The sequence below is a fragment of the Ptychodera flava genome, chromosome 11, assembly GCF_041260155.1.
Source record: "Ptychodera flava strain L36383 chromosome 11, AS_Pfla_20210202, whole genome shotgun sequence".
In the NCBI taxonomy this organism is placed as follows: domain Eukaryota; kingdom Metazoa; phylum Hemichordata; class Enteropneusta; family Ptychoderidae; genus Ptychodera; species Ptychodera flava.
Window position 1 is genome coordinate 425,667 of NC_091938.1, and position 20,272 is coordinate 445,938.

Genomic DNA, 20,272 nt, shown 5'->3' on the forward strand with positions numbered 1-20,272 from the left:
GAAACCCAATGTTTTCGATCAGACTACAAAGTGACCAGAAAAACCCTATGTCTTTGATCAGACTACAAAGTGACCAGAGAAATGTCTTCGATCAGACCGCAAAGTGACCAGAGAAACCCCAAGGCTTCGATCAGACCACAAAGTGACCAGAGAAACCCCATGTTTTCGATAATACCATAAAGTGCGGAATTATCCATTCAATGTGTGTGAGCTTCTTTTTGCAATGGCTGCATACAGTTAAAGTTAAGACAATGATTGTCTTTCTACAACCATCTTGCGAATGAAGATTGTAAAATATCTTTGACTTTTGTAACGTGAGATGTTCTCATACCAACCAATCCATGGCATATCATTGGTATCTCACTCGTCTAAACTACCTATACCATCATCAGTGTATCAAGATATCAATATCTTCTTTATTAAAATCCTCGGTTGATTTTTTTGACATCGCTATTCTTGTATTCAACAAAAGTATTTTTCAAAGCGGTTTCATTTTCCACGTCTGCATTCTTAAACGCTTTCTGTAAATCGCAGTCTTTCCACACAAAGCCTGGAGGACTGTGTGTTAATGTTCACCACTTCTGCTTTGTGTTAATTTCAATTGAGTTCGGAGGCTCCACGGTTTAAGTAATTCAGTGACTCTCAAAATGAGAATTTTGCCTCTTTGAGTGTCAGAAAATTGCCATAGATAGCAGTTCGAATCAATCTGAGCATGCGCAGACAGGAAAACACAGCAAGTCAGGTTTTTTCCAACTGCATCTAACCAGTATCCCAGTGGCAATGCCCGATACAGCGTGAATTCCCAAAAACCTTCCGGGAATAATTCTATTTGAAGTTAACAATCAACAGGGCATAAATATGAAATAATTTGTAGTTATAGCTGTCGTTTTAGGAAACCAAGAAAGGATGGTGATCCAAAGAGACTTGCAAACAAGTACGCAAGATCAAGATCTTTTCATTAAAAGGGGTATTAAACTCAAAACTACTTCTTCGCTGTAATATCATTAATGCAGGTCCTGGCTTGGTCGTATCTTTGTTAGTCTTCAGGGAAAGAGTCCGGGGAACGTATAGATTGGTCATGTCCGTGTCCATACGTGAGTCCGTGCACGCAAATTTCTCAGAGGTGCCTAAAGCGATTTCTTTCAAACTACCATGTCATACATATGCATGTCAATTTGTTTTGTGGCGCAATTCAATATGGTCGCGTGACGACCATTTTGTTTCCTATATTTGATGTCTACAGTCAATACTCAGACAGGTTTTGACCAATGTATTTCAAACTTGGCATAAGTACAAAGAACTGTAACTTACATTTGGACGTAAGTTATTTTAGTAAATGATCCAATATGGCTGCCAGATAGCCTTGTTTGTTTTTAATAATGGCGTTTAAATGAACAAAATATTAGCTAAAATATGTCAGGTCAAGTTTTTTATACCAGGCAAAATGTGGTTAGTGAATGCATGTTCGTTTTGTTGTTGTTATTGTTGTATTGGATAAAAATTTACTGCAAAAATGAATGTCAGCTCTGGAAGTTTGCAATGAAGTTACTCCGAATCAGATTCTGAAATTTCCTGACTTTCACGCTGACAGTTCAAAAAACTCAAGTTAAAATATATTTACACAGTTTTGTGAAGTGCAGTTTTTAGTTTTTATGATTGTGATTTTTAATAACAGTGAACTACAGGGATGTCAGTCACCTTTCATGCAGAGAATTATCTCAATGAAAATGGAATTTGCTGAATCTTAGTGCGAATCTGGATTAATGTTCGATAAAGCCGTTACATTGACAGATATAATTAACAGCCCTGCATTTCCCTCTGTGCCCAGTGCTCTCAAGTCAAGTCACTTTTTACTCTTGTGCTTGTAAAACTGAGCTTCATACATTGCCAGGTCAACATTTTGGAAAAAAATTACAGTACCTGCAGACATGTTCCATGTGAGGGACTTCTGCATATGTCCACTCATATCCATCTGTATCACAAACCAACACTCAGGCTTCATATAATCACATTACAACAATTGATCACACACCCAACTATTTCTCAAATTTAGCTAACTGATTCCATTCATACATTCGACGTCAACTGCATATACACACCAATACGTTTTCTCCACCATTTTCCTGATATCTGTTGTCAAATATCACGTCACCATCATCTGTCAACGGTTTGCAAAGTCATTTACCACGTGGGGACTATGTCATTGATAATGACTTGTTATTATTGTATTAGTTTATTTTGGAAAACGTACTTACATATAGTTCAGAACAGAACAAGTCATTAAATTTACCCATTCCTTAAAAAACTTACAGCTAACTGCTCATGGAAATCTAACTTTATTCTCCTCTTAATAAGTGAAGGTCACTGTCGTTTGCCAGTCGACTTGCTAGACATTGTATAGCAAAGTCTAAAGATCACACTCATCTACAAAGTGCTGTAGTCATTAACAAAATCGGAATAATCATTTAATACACAAAATAACATAATGTTGAAGAGAAAGTTTTCCGTTTCCGTTCGCTGTGAGAGTTGCTCATACGGATATAGAATTCGATTGCATACATACATACATACATACATCATACATATATATATATATATATATATATATATATATATCTATATATATATATATCTATCTATCTATCTATCTATCTATCTATCTATCTATATATATATATATATATATATATATATATATATATATATATATATATATATATATATATATATATATATATATATATATATTAGAAAAGGGCATTTAGGGAGCATCATTTTATAGATGAAGCACTCCTGATTTCCTCCTGTCCACCCATCATTCATGTCTGAATTACCCTTACTATAAAACATTTCAATTCAGATTCATTCAATACAGCGTTTATGAAGACATTTATTATATCGATTTGTCACAACTCAATGGGAACGATTGATTTGTTTATAAATAATAATCCTAGATCCCGGATGTAAGGTCTCAGGTGTCGCCTTCTTTGGGATGATTTCTGTGTTAAGACTATTATCATCTTGTATCAATCAGGATGATATTTTGCAAATCGATGGTCCGACAAACATCCTCCGTACGGCCGTATACACGCAGTACGGGTGAGAATGTTTTCCTATCGACATTACAGATCGATGGTCCGACAAACATCCTCCGTACGGCCGTATACACGCAGTACGGGTGAGAATGTTTTCCTATCGACATTACAGATCGATGGTCCGACAAACATCCTCCGTACGGCCGTATACACGCACTACGGGTGAGAATGTTTTCTTATTGACATTACAGATCTATTGTCCGGCAAACATCCTCCGTACGGCGTATACACGCAGTACGGGTGAGAATGTTTTCCTATGGACATTACAAATCGATGGTCGGTCCGACAAACATCCTCCGTACGACCGTATACACGCAGTACGGGTGAGAATGTTTTCCTATCGACATTACAGATCGATGGTCCGACAAACATCCTCCGTACGACCGTATACACGCAGTACGGGTGAGAATGTTTTCCTATCGACATTACAAATCGATGGTCCGACAAAAATCCTCCGTACGGCCGTATACACGCAGTACGGGTGAGAATGTTTTCCTATCGACATTACAAATCGATGGTCCGACAAAAATCCTCCGTACGGCCGTATACGCAGTACGGGTGAGAATGTTTTCCTATCGACATTACAAATCGATGGTCCGACAAACATCCTCCGTACGGCCGTATACACGCAGTACGGGTGAGAATGTTTTCCTATCGACATTACAAATCGATGGTCCGACAAACATCCTCCGTACGGCCGTATACACGCAGTACGGGTGAGAATGTTTTCCTATCGACATTACAAATCGATGGTCCGACAAACATCCTCCGTACGGCCGTATACACGCAGTACGGGTGAGAATGTTTTCTTATTGACATTATGAACAATTAAGAAATTAAGAGATAGCGATTAATGGATATTCATTCTTATGACCAGTTCTGTCTGAACAAAATGTTTACTAGTTTGCTGAAATGTGTTAAGAAATCTAGGACAGAGAAACTGTTTATCTACTTATTCAGATGTTTATTTTTTAAGACGAATTTCAACGTTAATTGAAAGCTTGAAATATTGACAGACAATGTTAATCAATGAAATAGGCGCTAGTGAATAACTTGCTTGATTTATTTCATTTCAGTTGAAAAGAATCCGGCCTTCATTCATCCGGGGTTTTCTCATCCGGGGTTTTCCGCTTCTGTTCAATCTGTGTTATGCGTGACGAAAGTAACGTTCAACAAGAAAAGAAAAGAAAAATAAGGAAACCCGTTGCTTTAATGTACCGCATTTGTTACGAATTATCGAGATGTTAGAACAGGCCACTTGATGAGGTCGAGATTTTAGATATTATTTTGCAAAAGTTTTATTTCTGACATTGTAAAGAAACAAGAAAATAGATAAGAGAGAGATAAGCTACTAACGTAAAATCGGTGAAAAAACACTGTAAGTCAAGTGCATTCGTACATGGAACATCGAAGACATTGAACATCGAAGAAATTTGAACAATACCTGTGCGTTGCTAAGGTAGCAAAATTTCTTCTTAATTGAGGTGAAATGAGAAAGCAAATCAGTGACAATTTGAATCCTTCAGACCTGGCATTCAATACCATCACAAGATTCTACTCTATTAATGATAACTTTAATTAGGAATGGTAAGGGATCGAACCGGTTGCTTTAAAGGTGTGGGATAAAACATTTCGTACGATCTTCAAAATTAAAGGTCACCAACTGTTTTATAAGCCAGATGAATAAATTAAAACTTTGAGATATTGTCTTCAGAACACATTTATTTATAGTTAGTCATGACAATTAAGTCATTTAAATCACAGAATATTGAAATGTCAGGCTATATGGTTACGTATGTAAAAACACGAAGTTTAAGTAACTTCAGTATAGTTTCATGCTGCTTGTTTGATAACGGCACAGTGACAAGTTGAAGGTAGATTAGAGGAAGCGGTAACGAGATGTGTACAAGTCACGATATCGTTGTTGCACCGCTAATATTCATCCGAATTTTAAAAAACTATCACAACTTAATGTTTAACTTCGCTTGTTGTCCGTGACAAAATCGACATGACTGGGTGACCAGTATTCACAATGGATGGGAAATATTGAAGATGACGGTGCCAACGACGACGACGACGACGACGACGACGATGATGATGATGGTGGTTACGAATATTATTGATTACGACAATATTGCTTGGATAGTAGTTGAGATGGCATTAACGTTGGCCACAAGTGATGGCGTGATGGCCGTGGTAGATGACCGTGTGGTAGATGACCGTGGCGTTTGCAGTGAACATGGTGAAGATGTTGACAATAGCGTTGATGATGGTTAAGTATGGGATTGAGGGAGGCATACATTAGACAATTTATATGATTTTCTGTAATTCATAAATATCCATGAAACCAGGAAAGGAAAAATTGATGTGTCGGAATTAGTTTGAGAAGAACATCACTTTTTAAAATTTAGTACGGTTTGCTCGTATCAAAGCAGTGAAGTGACAAAACTTTATTTCTATATCTTTTTCGTCTTGACACATCTAGGCAAAGATAACAATATATGTCCTGGGGTGATAGCTTTACAAGTAACGCTTCGACAAACGACGAACTTTAGAAGCATAGATTATTTGTCAGATAGCATGCTTGTTACGCTTTTCTCCACTCACACCGGGTTTCATTTCAACTGAGAGGTTTCGCTGTGCATGATGTTATGAATGCAATGTTCTTTCGGTCGAATGGGCGACGTGAATTACTGACAAGGGACGCCGTGACTTGCTGAGGGCCATACCAAGTGTGTTCGATAAACACTATGACTTTTATAATTTTTTTCGGTTCAGTCCCTTTATACTGATATTTTGCCATGGAATATAATTGCAAGGTACCATGGGAAAAAATAATGCGGTGTATCAACAGTTCTAGCCGGGTTAGATTTATTAAGGAATAATCTTAAACTGCGTCATTTCATGAAATAACGTTCTTGACAAAGTAATATGTAGAATATATTGCTAGAATTCGTTTTCACTTTAACCATGTTTCTTTCAAAGATGACGCATTTTTCAGGGTTTTTTAGATTAAGTAGTGATCGATGCCAAATAACCATTGATGAATTTGATGCAGACTGAATTCATTTGAAATGTGACCAGCGAACTCCCATGCTAGTAGCTTTACATGGTTTGAAAATTTAATTAAGTGAGACTTTGTTTATTATACTCTGGTTCCTGAAATCCACCGGATTTATTTCAAATTTTAATACCTATATTCGTTTGTAAATTATTTACTCCTAATTTAACCATGTGTGTTGCCAAGTATAAATAGCAAATATCATCATATGAACTAGCATATCTTAATTGAAATATCTCGTCAGTTCTGTCGTTCTGACATCATATGCTAGTGGATTGACTGATCGTAAAAGAACTGGATTAAGGTTGCAAGCAGCTCAATGTTGTCAAAAATGTGAGAACATTTGTTTGCACGAAGTAGAATTTCTAGAGCAAATTCGATGCTGATAAAACCGAGTTCGTTAAAAGCCAGTATACACATGAGCCTACATATCGACCGTTAACTAATCAGTTATCAACACATTCATGTCTGAAAACACACACACCCTCGCACGCACTCACTTCAAAACAGCACATGCAAATGCAGGTGTTTGCGTGTCTAGATACATAGATACATAGATACATACATAGATACAACATACATACATACATACATACATACATACATACATACATACACACATTGATATATACATATAAACATACATGCATACACACATACATACATACATACATACATACATACATACATACATACATACATACATACATACATACATACATACATACATACATACATACACTTGAATAAGAGCGTACTTGCGTAGAACACTTACGTATTTCAAAATAAAAGACACATTGAAATTTCAAGGGCATTTGAACAGGCACGAGAATACGTCAATATAATCTGATTCTATCAATTATATAACAGTGTCAGAATTTTAAAGAAGTCCTGTTCCATGTAATTGCAAGATATGTGGTGCATAAATTACAATAGTTTACGCGTCAAATAGAAACTGTCATTAATCAGAACACTTTGAAAAGAGAGAAATCACAAAACCTCGTTACAGACACAATTCCCTTAATTTTAATTCCCAACGTCAAGATTTCAATTAAGGTTTAATTTCCCCACATCAAATTTTCAATAAGGTTTTAATTGAACTGTAGCATTGAGATTTTGTTCACTGAGAGTAGTAATATTTCAAATCAGTTGATTAAATCGAATGAATTGTCATTGTGAATTATAGGTTCTTTTTCTCCGTTACGACAGACAGCGTTTTGATTTCAAGACGCTTAGAATGCCATTCTTTTGACAGTTGAATTATTTGTTGAAGAATTCCTCCACATTATTACCTCATTTACAAAAACTACACATGACTTAGCAGCCATCGCACTGTGAAATGTGTCTGGACGTGTTGTTTTCTGGGCAGAGATTCCAACATTCCATGATGTGTAGGCAGTAGATAGCGATGCAAACTTCACCTGTCAACTTATCTTCCTCGCTTATTGATCACCACAGATTTTAACGAGTACCAGCGATCAATATTGCGAGCAGGCTTTATTGAAACGAGGGTCGAAATTTGCCCGTCGGCTAAAATAAATGTTTCTAGATTTAACAGATACGGCAGTCGGTGACGATGGCACGAATTTTCTGCAATTATCGGCTCTGAGAAACCACTCTCATGTTGCTGTGCTGTCTACAGCGAAAACTAATTTTCGCTCCCGTCAACGAATCAGTAGATTCGTTCAGCCGCCACTTGTCCGAAGCAGAGTTGAAATATTCTCCAGGGTTCAATTATAGTGCAAATTCATGCTGTACTCACTTGAAGGGGCGACCTTGTTTATCAGAGATACTCTGGTCGACAACACAAAACAAGTAAATTCAGGTATCAGCTTTACAGTGTCTTGTGTACAATAAACTAAAATAGCAGAAGATTGGCTGTTTTTCAGTACGGGACTTTTATGATTACATAAATAAATGTAAATCTGCTACATACTAGATTTGTCTCCCTTTATAGCTTGTTAGAAGGCGTAAGCTGACTGTTTGTCTTGTATTATTTGAGGTGTTTATTTCACTGGGACTCCGATGTGTTTGCAGTGTAATCACAAAATGCATCTTTAGATATTTTAGATTAAGCGCTCAGTTGTTAAGTCCAATACACTTGCATCAGTGTACTGGAGATACGTTTAGAGTAACAGCAGACTATCACTTTGGTTGTCGTCTGATTTTGAACTGGAGGATTGGACATGGTGGCGATTTCCAACACATGCATCACGGAAATACTTAAAATAACGGAATGCGAAAAAAATGAACACACATGAACAGGAAGGTGAAAGTGCGTAAAACATTGAAATTAAAATATCTTTGAGAAAATATAGGCTACGTTTATTTCGTTCAGACGGTGTTATGCAAAGTACCCGCAAACCTTAATACATTGAAAATATTTTATTATTTCACATTAGATACAGTCGAAGTACCGCTTCAATCAATATAAATAGAGTCATTTAGTTTGGATGCTAGACTGGAAAGGAAGCTCTCAGTAGCTGATGATGTCCAGAAATGAAAGCCCGTGCAGAATATTTCTTTGTCAGCAAAGTGATTCATTAGATAGTGTTTAAGTACTTAATGGAACATCTCAAAGCTCTTACACCACAAGTCTGTGAGATGAATAATGTGTGCCCATTAAACTGCCGAGAAGATGGCTCGATATGGGGTACAAAGGCGATGTCGCTGAAATTGCTTGTACCATTCGGCTCTGATTGCGTCTGATATCGTCCTATAATTAACTCGGTTGTCAGTCAATTGCGCAGTAAATTTGATAATGGCCTGATGGAAGGTAGCAGGTGATGTTTCTATCGTCTTAGTAAATGTGCAAATAACGTCTGTGTCGAGTCGTTTCTTTGACTCTCAACTCATTGTTTACTCTCACTGGTCAGTTTGTCCCGATAAAACATTGTAATGTTCGTCGACCTTTTATTCAGGGAAATCTGAAGGGACGATGGAAAATTTAAAATCAAAAAGAGACGTTAGTGGATATTTTATGTTTGATGTCGACATTCTGTTTGGCAGTACTTGTGTCTGTGTAGTTGAGAACATTCTTCATGTTAAGTTACGTGACAAATCATGCAGTAAGAAGACCACTGTGTATGTCACATCGGTTTTGACTGCAGCATAATAGTATTAGGCTGGTAACTCCCTGGACATTTTCCATGCAGCAGTTAGGGTCAGAGGTCAGGGGAAATGTAGGGGGGGGGGGACAGTTTCCAGGGGTAACCGCCCTCGACGCTTGAAGTCCTATTTTACTAGGGTTATAAAAAGGAAACAGAACTATGTTCTATTATACTCTGGTTAATACTTTACCAAATAAGTAACCAATAAGATCACATAACTGGACATCATACGTAGCGATCTCGACTGACAGAACAATCTAGAGAGAATGCTTGGACAAAGGATAGACAATCTTAGTCTCAGAAGTAAAAGATGGAAAATGTTGCCAAATGGACCAAGGGGGCTAGTTGTAGAATCAACAGCATAATGTATTTCCCAATTGAGAAAAGATGCCGGCCGTATCACCAACAAACGATGAACATTGCATGGGGACACTCTCAGAGGCCAGTACAGACGTCACAAAGTCTACGATAGATGAGTTGTGTTCTCAGAACCTCTGGACAAATTAAAAGATATTATACAATGTATCGAAAGTGGTAGTCTAAGAAACAACAATTCAGAATACACAGAGTAGTCTTGCGACTTGAAGATGATGCCTTTTTAACTGATCGATTATTGGAACACGAAACTAATTTGTTTAAGATACTGAACTAACATCTTACTAGACGTCTCCACTATCGCTTAAACTTAAATAATCATATTTCTAGTGTCTTGATTATATTTCAGATTATCCGTTCGGACTGGTACTGTTTAAACAACGTAATCCTATCAAATATTTTACCTGCTATTTAGACAATAACATTTAGTGCATGTTTGTGAATAGGGTTTACTTTCCACTCTAAGTGCTGTTGAAGGCAATTTACATATTCAATGGAGATTATCCTAAAGTTGCATTTTAGCGATGGCTATAGACAGACAATCTAGAAACAAAATGGCGCCTGTTTCGCTGCAGTGGAGTATGCTCAGCACATACATACTAATTACCAAATAATCCGCAAGAAGCTGAGAGATAGACTGGTTGAGTACGTGAAAAACACCTAATGAAGCTACTTTACCTAGCACAATCATAAAGTCGTATTCTAGAGGCTTTTCAAGTGAAAACGTGACCATTCATCAAAGCCCGCAACATGTTCAGTTCTAGGTATACCAGATTTAGTGTCCACAATCTGTGTTGTGAAACGCTATGAGAGCAGGGCGTACGTATTCTAGTCAATTGGCAATATCCAATTATCGATAAAAATATGAGAATGTCGGTATCATGGGACTGGTTTTGACACGAAAAACACAAAATATCAATTATTAAGCAAAATAAGGTCCATATTACCAAGGGAAATGGATACTTGTTAAATCTACATATTCAGTATTTCGACCATTTCGATTCAATAGATGTTGAAGCGTAGACAATGTAGTGTTGTCTTTGATGCGTCACTTTCCATCAAAATAGCATCTAATACTCTAATCTTTATTTATTCTCATTTCAATGTATACCAGTGGTCCCTAAGTTATTCGCCGAAATATTGCTTTAAAGACATTGCTCAGTATTATTCTTCAAAGATAGGTTCCTGGTTTTGATTTGCTAGTTTTATACACTACAGCCCTAACTATAGAATGATAGCCAAGGCATTCAATGCGACTCACATTACTTCTATAATCAAAAGTTAGTACACAAACTATAGCTAGTCGTAACCTACAAAAGTTTCTCACGCGAATATAACATTTAAATATTATGTTTTTGACTGATAAAAAACTATTGAAATTGGGGAAAATGTTATACCTAAAATGTCATCAAATCAGGTCCAATAATCGTTATCATTCAAGGTAACTGAGAAAGTTACCAGGTCCAAGGAACATATTGAAAATGACAAAGGCAATGGGGTCATCTTGAACCACAAAGTAGTGGTGGTACCAGGTGTCCGGAATGGGTAAGCGTACCCTGCCAGCTAGCCGCACCCGTCAAGATTGACCCAAAGCGACAAATCCATTGTTATTTGGTGAATCACCAAATTACTTTTGTGAGTCCAAATTTGGTATGCTGTCACTCATCATTTGAGTAACAGACAGGTCATATTTTGATACAACATCTCCGTATCTACCGTAGAACTTCTTAAATGATTTCACTAATCGACTTTCTGAAGACCCTTGCCTCACTAACTTTTGAGCTAATAGGCTGTGTCTAACTCGAAAGTCTTCATATGAATTGCATGCTCTACTGTATCTAAGAAGTTGTGAAATATACACACCATAAGCTGGAGATGATGGTATATTGCTCGACAAAAAGGAAAGTTTATGATTTCAAAATTGAAATCGTCTCTTTTGTCATACAGCTTAGTACATAGTGTTTTTGTCTAATTTCAAACAATACGTCTAGGTATGAATGTCAGGTATAATGTCAGTCAGAATGTCTTACATTATTGTAATGATTATTGCAAATATTTTATGAAGGAAATAACAAAATTAATTGGGTTCTGTGGAATACATTCAAAAAGAATGTGTCAAGTAACATAATTACCAGAGGTGCACCTCATATACCAATTTTACAAACAAGACTAAATCGGTACGATATTGTTTCATATTCACTTGCAGCAAGTCATAGTTGTTGTCGATGTCTTTCACAGTCATTATAAAGAGGTGAGTATTTTGTAAGTACGTTAGATTTTGTTTGTTAATGGATTTGTGAACATGGATCTTGAAATCGAGATACTTCCAAAAAACCCGCAGGTATTTGAATAAGGATAGCACGGAATGCAAGACAGAACAATAGCAATGTATACACGTGCTTTGTGTTTGAAGTGACGCGAAAAGAAGCATTAAAGCGTGGGCAGATGGCGAAATGTGTTTTACAGCCTGCAGTAATATTAGTTGCAATTTTTCTCAACGCTATTACTGTAAAGCTGTCTAAGCAAGAGAAGCGATGCGATCAATATAAGTATATTAAGGGTTTTCCTAAAAGGGAGTGTTTGTCATTTCCTATGCGCCAAATGTCTAATACAATGAATTCTATCTGCCTTAATACTCTTTATCAATATTGAGTTGTACTTAGGCACATTTTAAAATAAATATTTAAACACGGCTTGTTACATCGAATCAGTATCATGGTTAATTTCACCGTGGAATTCAAAATACACTTGGCTAAAGATTTGGCTTTTCAAATACTTCAGCGACAAGAGACCAAGTGGGTTAACATTACTCTTGATGACGTAACAAAATGCCCATCGCATCATTACATCATATCAGTGGTACAACTATTTAAACCCATTCTCTGGAGCTCCTGAGTAAGCAACAGACAATAGAAAAATCGTATGCAATCGTGTGAAAATTATGCTTTCCATGGAGTTGTTGAAATACGGGAATGTTCGAACACGAAGAACTATTTGAACAAATGACGTCCTCGTATGTAGAATGGGTATTTATTGTCGAGGCACCCGACAATGTTATTTTGAAGACGAAAGAACGTTGGCAAACAGAATGAAATCGTGCGAAAGTTTCCCGTTTATTTTGAATATTTTCCCGATAGCGCTATGTATGAACATGAATTATTTTGAACATATCACAAACCATGCGGTTTGAAATACACGTGTATTGTATTCCAAACTTCTCTATTTGATGTTGAACGAAATCAATTTGAAGTGAAACCTTTATTTTTGTCTTCAATAATCACAACACTGCACACGTGAATTATTCAATGTACACTGTGTGATTTATGTATCACAGTTCCGACTGAAGGGGTACCTTGTGTAATTTCCTTTGGAAAACTCTGGTCATGATCAAAAATTGCAGTTTGCCAACGAACAAAGTTTTACTGATATGCTGTTGTAATAGGTCGACATTAATCCATACATATTTAATGAAAGATGCGTCTCTCGGCAAATGAGAAACCGTGTCTTTATAACCCCGAATCGCTTTTTCAAATTCAAAGTCGGTCATAATTTATAAGATTCACCGCAATTTAGTTTCTACGTACCATTTCATGACATTCATGGCGGCTAAATCGATTTGTCATCATGAGAAAGCGATCTCTAGGTTAGATAACGATCTAAAGGCAGGAACTCATGCATGTCTAAGCAATTTGAACTGTGACTAAACCAACATCGATAGTTCTGACTTGACATACTTTCATAAGCATCCAGATTCAATCAATAACAATCAAACAGTTTTTAACAAATCTATATGCTTCATCAGTGAAATGATTTACAAAAGTATACATTTTGAATTCACTCGAAATTTGGCGTTATCACAACGTCCCCTCCACCCCACAGCTCATTATCAAAACTCCCCATACTAGTATTTGTGTACTCATAAATCATAAATCATATGAGTAACGCCAAGAAGGAAAGCCGAGACTTGTATTGTTAAACGAATGGTTTGTAAGTTTCTACTTCCATCCAAATTTCTTGGCCTTATGAAAATTACGAAAGTTGAGCCATCTCGTCATCGATTGAATATGGACATGAGTTAACTTTTCACTAGCCAATGGCAAGACAGTGCCTAGTTTTTTTCGTTTCATATTATTGGAATATTTCGCATCTACATCTACGTTATCGATCACGTACAATATGCATGAAGTATGTTTTCTCTACCTGATATCCACAATGATAGATTCTGTCAGGTGTATGTACTCAATGGAGTACCCTTCTGTGACTGGATCTTCCGATGTACCTGATACTGAGAAGTGTGGCCATTTTAACAACCCTATATGAAATGTTCTTTTAAAGGGAGGCAGTCGTCGAAACTCTGCTCAAAGGTTGCCAGGGATCCCTACGACCGATATAAACACTATATCTAGTTTACGTTGGCGATTGATGAAAGTTAAACATGTTTGTTAACAATGAATATCGCAGCCATGTTGCCTTGATACATCTAGATACCATGCATGAAATACATTGTTTGTAAACAAGAATGTCGCACACGCGCAGTTCCGACGACTGTCTCTCTTTAAATTATTTCAACTGAGACATGATAGCCCACTTATAGATTGGTTCATTTTATATATGAGGCAAGCATGACGACAATCTTTATACTCTTTTAACTGTTACAAATCAACGCGGAAATTGTGTGGGAGAGTGAGTCAGCAGTTGTATTTTGAAACAAACTCCGCTGTATTGCGTCTTGTCAAAATTGAAGTGAAAACACAGTGATAAACATGAGAAGATATGTTTATTCTGAAAAGAACACATCAGTGGTGACGCATTCTGCGATGTCTTTCAACGACGACAGAAGAGTGTAGTGTATGCACAATTCAAAGATTACAAACAATACATCGACAGATGTAAATATTACTTGACCATATTTTGCCTACATCAATTACATCAATTAGAGTAAAATTAATGTGTCGGCACTCAAATCACTGTTGGTATACCAGAAATATCAACATGTGTGAACAAAATTTAAAAACTTTGCAAACTCTTGGTTTAGTACTGATCTTGATATTATGCTAAAGTATTGATTCACAAGTCATTAACTTCACGACTGTTTACTAAAATGCCGTATTCACTGACGGTACGGTACCGATGGAAAAAGTCACGAGACTTTCTTTCCATAAACAAATCGTCTACCTTTCAAAACGATGTCCCAAGTCAATCTCGTGTCTGTGGCGACATTTGATTATGTACGACTCTTTGTTCATAATAACATGGCTTCTGACATGATTCGAAACAAAAATAACCAGAAAATAAAACTAGAAGGTAAAGAAGATCCAAAAGCTTGTTTTACAAAGGTTGGAGCAAAATATTCATTTCCAACTGCAGAAAGAATAATATGCGTGGACGTTTTATCCTTTGTAACGAAAAATTATAGCCAGCTATTATTATCGTACTGAAATGGTCATATCAAATGCAAACAAAAATTTGCCGTACAAAGTATGCTAATTTATGTAATACAGAAGTTATCAAAGGGTAATTTTAAAATTAAATAGAAAAGTTTGGTCTGAGTTCTTGTTTTGGCAATGTAACAAATTTGGTAAAAGGTAAGGCTTATTGCACAGTGTTCTGATTTTTAATGAGTTACTAATCCATCCTTACAATATAATAAAGTCTTAATATTTTTCAAATTTGAGTCTGAATGACTAGAGAATCGACTGCGATATGGAGTCAGGGAAAATTGCTGTGATTGAAATGATTAGGTATGTTTAATGTTACCAGCTAGACAAGACGTTCATTTCTATTACTATAACAACATTTAGCCGGGACGAAATTTTCTGGAGCAAAAGATTGTCCCTTTCCAAGTTACCAAACGGTTTAAAACGACATTTTGGTGCTTTCAAAGTACAGAGCAGCCGAAATACCATCTGATAAGAAAAGACGGCGCCTTTAGTTATCTCAGACTTCATTGAACAGTTTGAATTGGTTTCATGAAAATGAAACACTTTTAGAGGTTCTACAATCTGATTCCATGACGTTCTACAGCAAGCTAATATTTATGAATTACACAAGAGATAAGCTACATCTTGACTTGCACTTAAATCGCCATGGATGTTTGGGCAATCGCCGATTCTAAGAATAGAAACAGTCGTTTTCCCTAGATGGTCATACTTGTGACGAGCAGGTGATCTCATTTTGGTCTGCGTGAGCTGAAACATCATCAAAAGATGAAACCTAGTAAAGCCTTACAGCTGTGTCCTTTATTAGAGAAACCACAGCTTTCAAGGCCCGAGTTCACGTTTCTGTTGTGTATTTAACACTGATATAATCCTATCTGCCACATTGAGGTACTTTCGTCGGGCCAGAGATCTTTCCGTTCAAACTGCTGAAGGTTGGGGAAAATAAACCAAATTCTATTCATAGGAAATGCTGCATCTCTGGGATTTCATGGCAGAAGATGTAAATTGTCTAAAGTGACATATTGTGTATTACTTGAGTGCTTACCATGTACGCAGTTTTCCTCTTGGCACAGGCTAGACCAAGCACTCCACAAATGATGAACTGTGAATGTAAGCAGAAGAAGAAAAAAATTCAACGCAAACTGTGGAAAAGTATATTAATATCCATTATTGTATCTTGAACCTTTGCATTCTGCATTTGATATTAATTTCCAGGGTGTATTGTTTGGTAATTTTTGCCGATACGTTTAGGGCCACTGTTTTCATTGTCAATACAATTAAATTTTAATTTGGCGAGATAGGAAAAAAGTAAATGCATGTCGCCCTATTTTCTTTACCATATATTTACCCACAATTCCTCCATGAAGGGACTGTGATTATCATAAACTGTGTATGGATGCGTTGCATCACTTTATGCAGTATGTCAAAACCTTCAAAACGATACAAAAGTACCGTTCGGTCTGCTGTACATCCAGTAACTGACTATTTAGAAGTTACATTTGTAGACTTCCTTCAGAAATAGCAAGTCATTATCTATGCCAACGACCAACACGCTATCAGTCGATTATCTCCATGGTCGGATACAGTCTCCTGCTTGTGTTTTTATCTGGAATTTGATTCACGCTCCTGATGCGAGGGAACTAAAAATAAGATTTAAGGTCATCAAGACATCACCTAATTCACAAGATATTAAATTGACAGCCAAGGTCAATGGTTACAATCTGTCCTATGTGGTTGAATTAGCTAACAAAAACTGAACATCAAAATATTTGTAAGTATACATGGCTAGCTTGTTCAATCACTCACTGTTCTCATCAACACTTCCATTTAGTTTAAGATATAGATTTTAAAAATCTTCGATGCCATGCGTCATATTTAAGAAAGTCAGCATCGCAGATATTGTTGGTTTAAAATGTACTCATTCTGATATTTTATGTGAATAAAAAAACATTTATTGATTACAGCAGGAAAATGTCAGGTTTTCTTTCTTGAGAGAGAAATTGACATCGACGTTTTGGAAATCAAATCACGTGTTGAAGTAAAACGAAATGGAAGTAATCATTTTTGGTGAAAATATCTAGATTTAATTATTTTCTGCAAGACGTTACTTGTATTCCATGAATACGGACTGTAAAGGTCAGTGCAGAGGTTAATGCAGACGTGCACACCTAATCGCTTCTAGCTTCAGAAATAAGCTTTCCCTGTTCCACTCACAATTGATCGGAGTCAGGGTAGCCACTCTTCAAGATATCTACATACCTGAACCAAAGGAAATGTCGTTTAGAGTTAAACACTTGATAATTCCAGAAGTATTGAAGGGACGACACTTTTCTTTCTACGTAATAATGAAATATGATTGGGAATGAAAACGACGAGCTGTGAAAGCTGAGGCAGTCCAGTGAGCTTTTGAACTGTAATTAGACTGGATGTGAGATAAGACAGCAAAGGCGACTGGCAGATAATGATACACTTAACAGAAAATGGTCAGTGTAGAGAGGAAATCAGTAAATGGGTTTCTTGCCTCGATAATCAGCCTGGGAAAGTATTGTCGGATATAGCCGGAGGACAATGGCGTAATCGCAAATGGAACTTTATTTTGTAAAAGTAGTGTACTGAGAAAATCAATAGAGGTGCTGTGTGTCACTCAGCTTAATGCAGGCACCAGTCCGGTGAACTAAATTCCAAAAGCTAGGTCACATTTGATTGGTTCTGACATATGGCTACTAACTTTTTATTCTGCGCCTTACAGTACTGTTAATTGGGTTTGGCAGATGATGGCAAATGCCTGAATAAACTACGATAACCTTGATATGTTTCGATAGATGAAAGTAGACTTCATTTGACTTCACAAAATCTGAACTTACGGGTGAAGAATAATAGCTCCGACTCTATTTTAAAGATTGTAAACGTCATGAGGCAAAGATTTAACGGACATTTTTACTATAGGTGCAGAATTCTGAGGAGTCATTTTCAGTCTGCTCGACTTACGTAAACAGGATTCCAAGTGTTTTGGAACGACCACGTCGCATATTTTCTAATTAGTACTGTAATTTTGACGCCATTAAAGGGACAATGGCCGTAAATTTGATAATATTTTGGTGATTTTGTGCGATACAACAATTCCTCTTCTGTACAATGTTGAAATACGCAGCATCAACCTTGCCAACATAATGCTTTATGTCCAATATATGCAATATTGTCGATTAGGCCATTATTGCTCGGACCATAATTTAGTCGTCAAAATAACATTGGACATTTCTCACTCAAGTCGTGTAGACCAGTTGAATACTTGGCATAGCGACATGATTTGTAACTTGAACGAAAAACTATTTTACAAACGGAAAAAAAAATATCTGGAAAATGCGTCAAAAGATGGCAGGTCAAAGGTTATTTGAGAGTTGTTAATATTTGCTCATACTTACGCTCGGGAAAATGTTAAACCAGTGTCTTTGCAAATCAAAAGTATGAAAATCAACTTCTTGTAAATTACAGATTAAGGGAGCAATTACCTAAAACTTACAAATATTTAAAATTCAAACAGCCGCCATTGTCTGTGATACCTCTATGGCAAAATGTATGAGTCAATACAAAGTGTGGACCTGCAAAGTGGTGTACATTTTGAGAGTCCGAAAATCTGTCCCTGGGGCACACTCTGTCTTACGATACACTCACGCACGGTTGGTTGCTCCTGTGTGTATGACTTAGAGTAGACGTGAGTTCCATGCTGTATGGTGACGCCGCCCTGATTTGTAATGCTGCACTGAAGACCTTTATCATGCAGCAACTATTTGAAACATATTATGGCAGTAGCGTTTTATGTCTTGGAATTTATCTAATGCTGTGATCATACGTCAGTGTACTAATACTGGTTCGTACGGCAGAAACTGTAGCATTCGATAGAAACAGCCAACTTTTTCAGAGATTCAATCAGTTCTCTGCCGATGAAGGAATGCGAGTGTGAAGGATCAATAGTTGTAAATTTGATGGTTTGAGTAATGACATATTTTAGGAGGACAATTGCGATGAGAAGGTATTTAGCGCCAAGTTTATGTTAAATTTCACCAGGTATAGTTTTTGTAGAGCAAGAAATACGATCAAATTAAAACAAGGAATCCGTTTCTGTGGTTGTTTTACGATTGGCATGGGTTGCCAAAGCTACTTGGCTTGATCAATTTTTTGAAAGAATGAATCATAGTGTTCAAACAATGTTGTTCGCCTCTGCTTAAAATACCAACGCATTTCTTTTAAAATGTTCAGTTATCTAAACACACGAAGGAACATGCAAGTGTTGCCTTGAAATGAAAATAATTCTAATATCCCAATTCATTCAATAGTACATTAGACTGATTCCTGACAAACGGTATAACTACAGAGGCTCATAGATAGTTCCTTTTTTAAAAAAACTCATTTAATGAGAAAAGTCCATGCCGACTATTATTTTCATATTGTAAATCGACTTACGAGACTATGATCTTATCATCGTCGGACCGTACTTGACAGATTTTGGACCCTAATTTCGTAGATTCGTTCTTGACAGATTTTAAAACTTTCCATTGTATCGTTTTTTGATAGATTTTAGACCTTAGCACAACAAAAACAACAAAGTACGCTTCTGTTGACAACCTAACTTATTAGATTCTTCAGCTATTAACAAGTACTGTGTTATGATAAATATTTTATTTCTCACGGTCAAACATTTATTCTTCTCCAGAATAATACATCATATTGTTTTTTAGCTAATAGCTTTGTAAACAACGATGATTCAATATTTGGATTTTTCTATTTAGGCTTTTAAAAATTAGATAAATATAGAGTTCATAGGTTATGCATTGGCTAGGCAAGTCCCTGCATCTTAAGACTTAGATCCACAGTTACGTTCAACTATGCCAATTTCGCAAATTTGCCCATATTATGAAACAACGTGACATAATCGGCCAAAATCGTTTACTTTCCCTTTGCGTTCTTCTCTGAAGTTTTGAAGAGCCAGGAAAAACAGACTTCTTATTATAAAGGTTCATCATTTACGTGTACAAAGTGTTTCAACAGCGAAGTGAGTGTAACAACGACTTTCAACTGATGTATTACACCGAAGATCACAAAGAGCACAAATTAATTCTCTTTGTTGAAAATTTTTAAGTTTTCGCGATCAACGAAAATCGGAATATAAGGAAATACAAAACCACGATGTGATCA

At 36.5% G+C, this 20,272-nt stretch overlaps 1 protein-coding gene across 2 annotated transcripts in view; it reads right to left on the minus strand.

Moving 5' to 3' along the window:
• Window positions 1–20,272, minus strand: part of LOC139143202 (transmembrane protein 196-like) — an 81,858-nt gene that overhangs the window by 15,360 nt on the left and 46,226 nt on the right. For both annotated transcript variants that reach the window (XM_070713344.1, XM_070713343.1), the window contains exon 3: window positions 16,125–16,181. In XM_070713344.1, coding sequence (XP_070569445.1) covers window positions 16,125–16,181 — 57 coding nt within the window. The remainder of the gene's footprint in view (window positions 1–16,124; window positions 16,182–20,272) is intronic.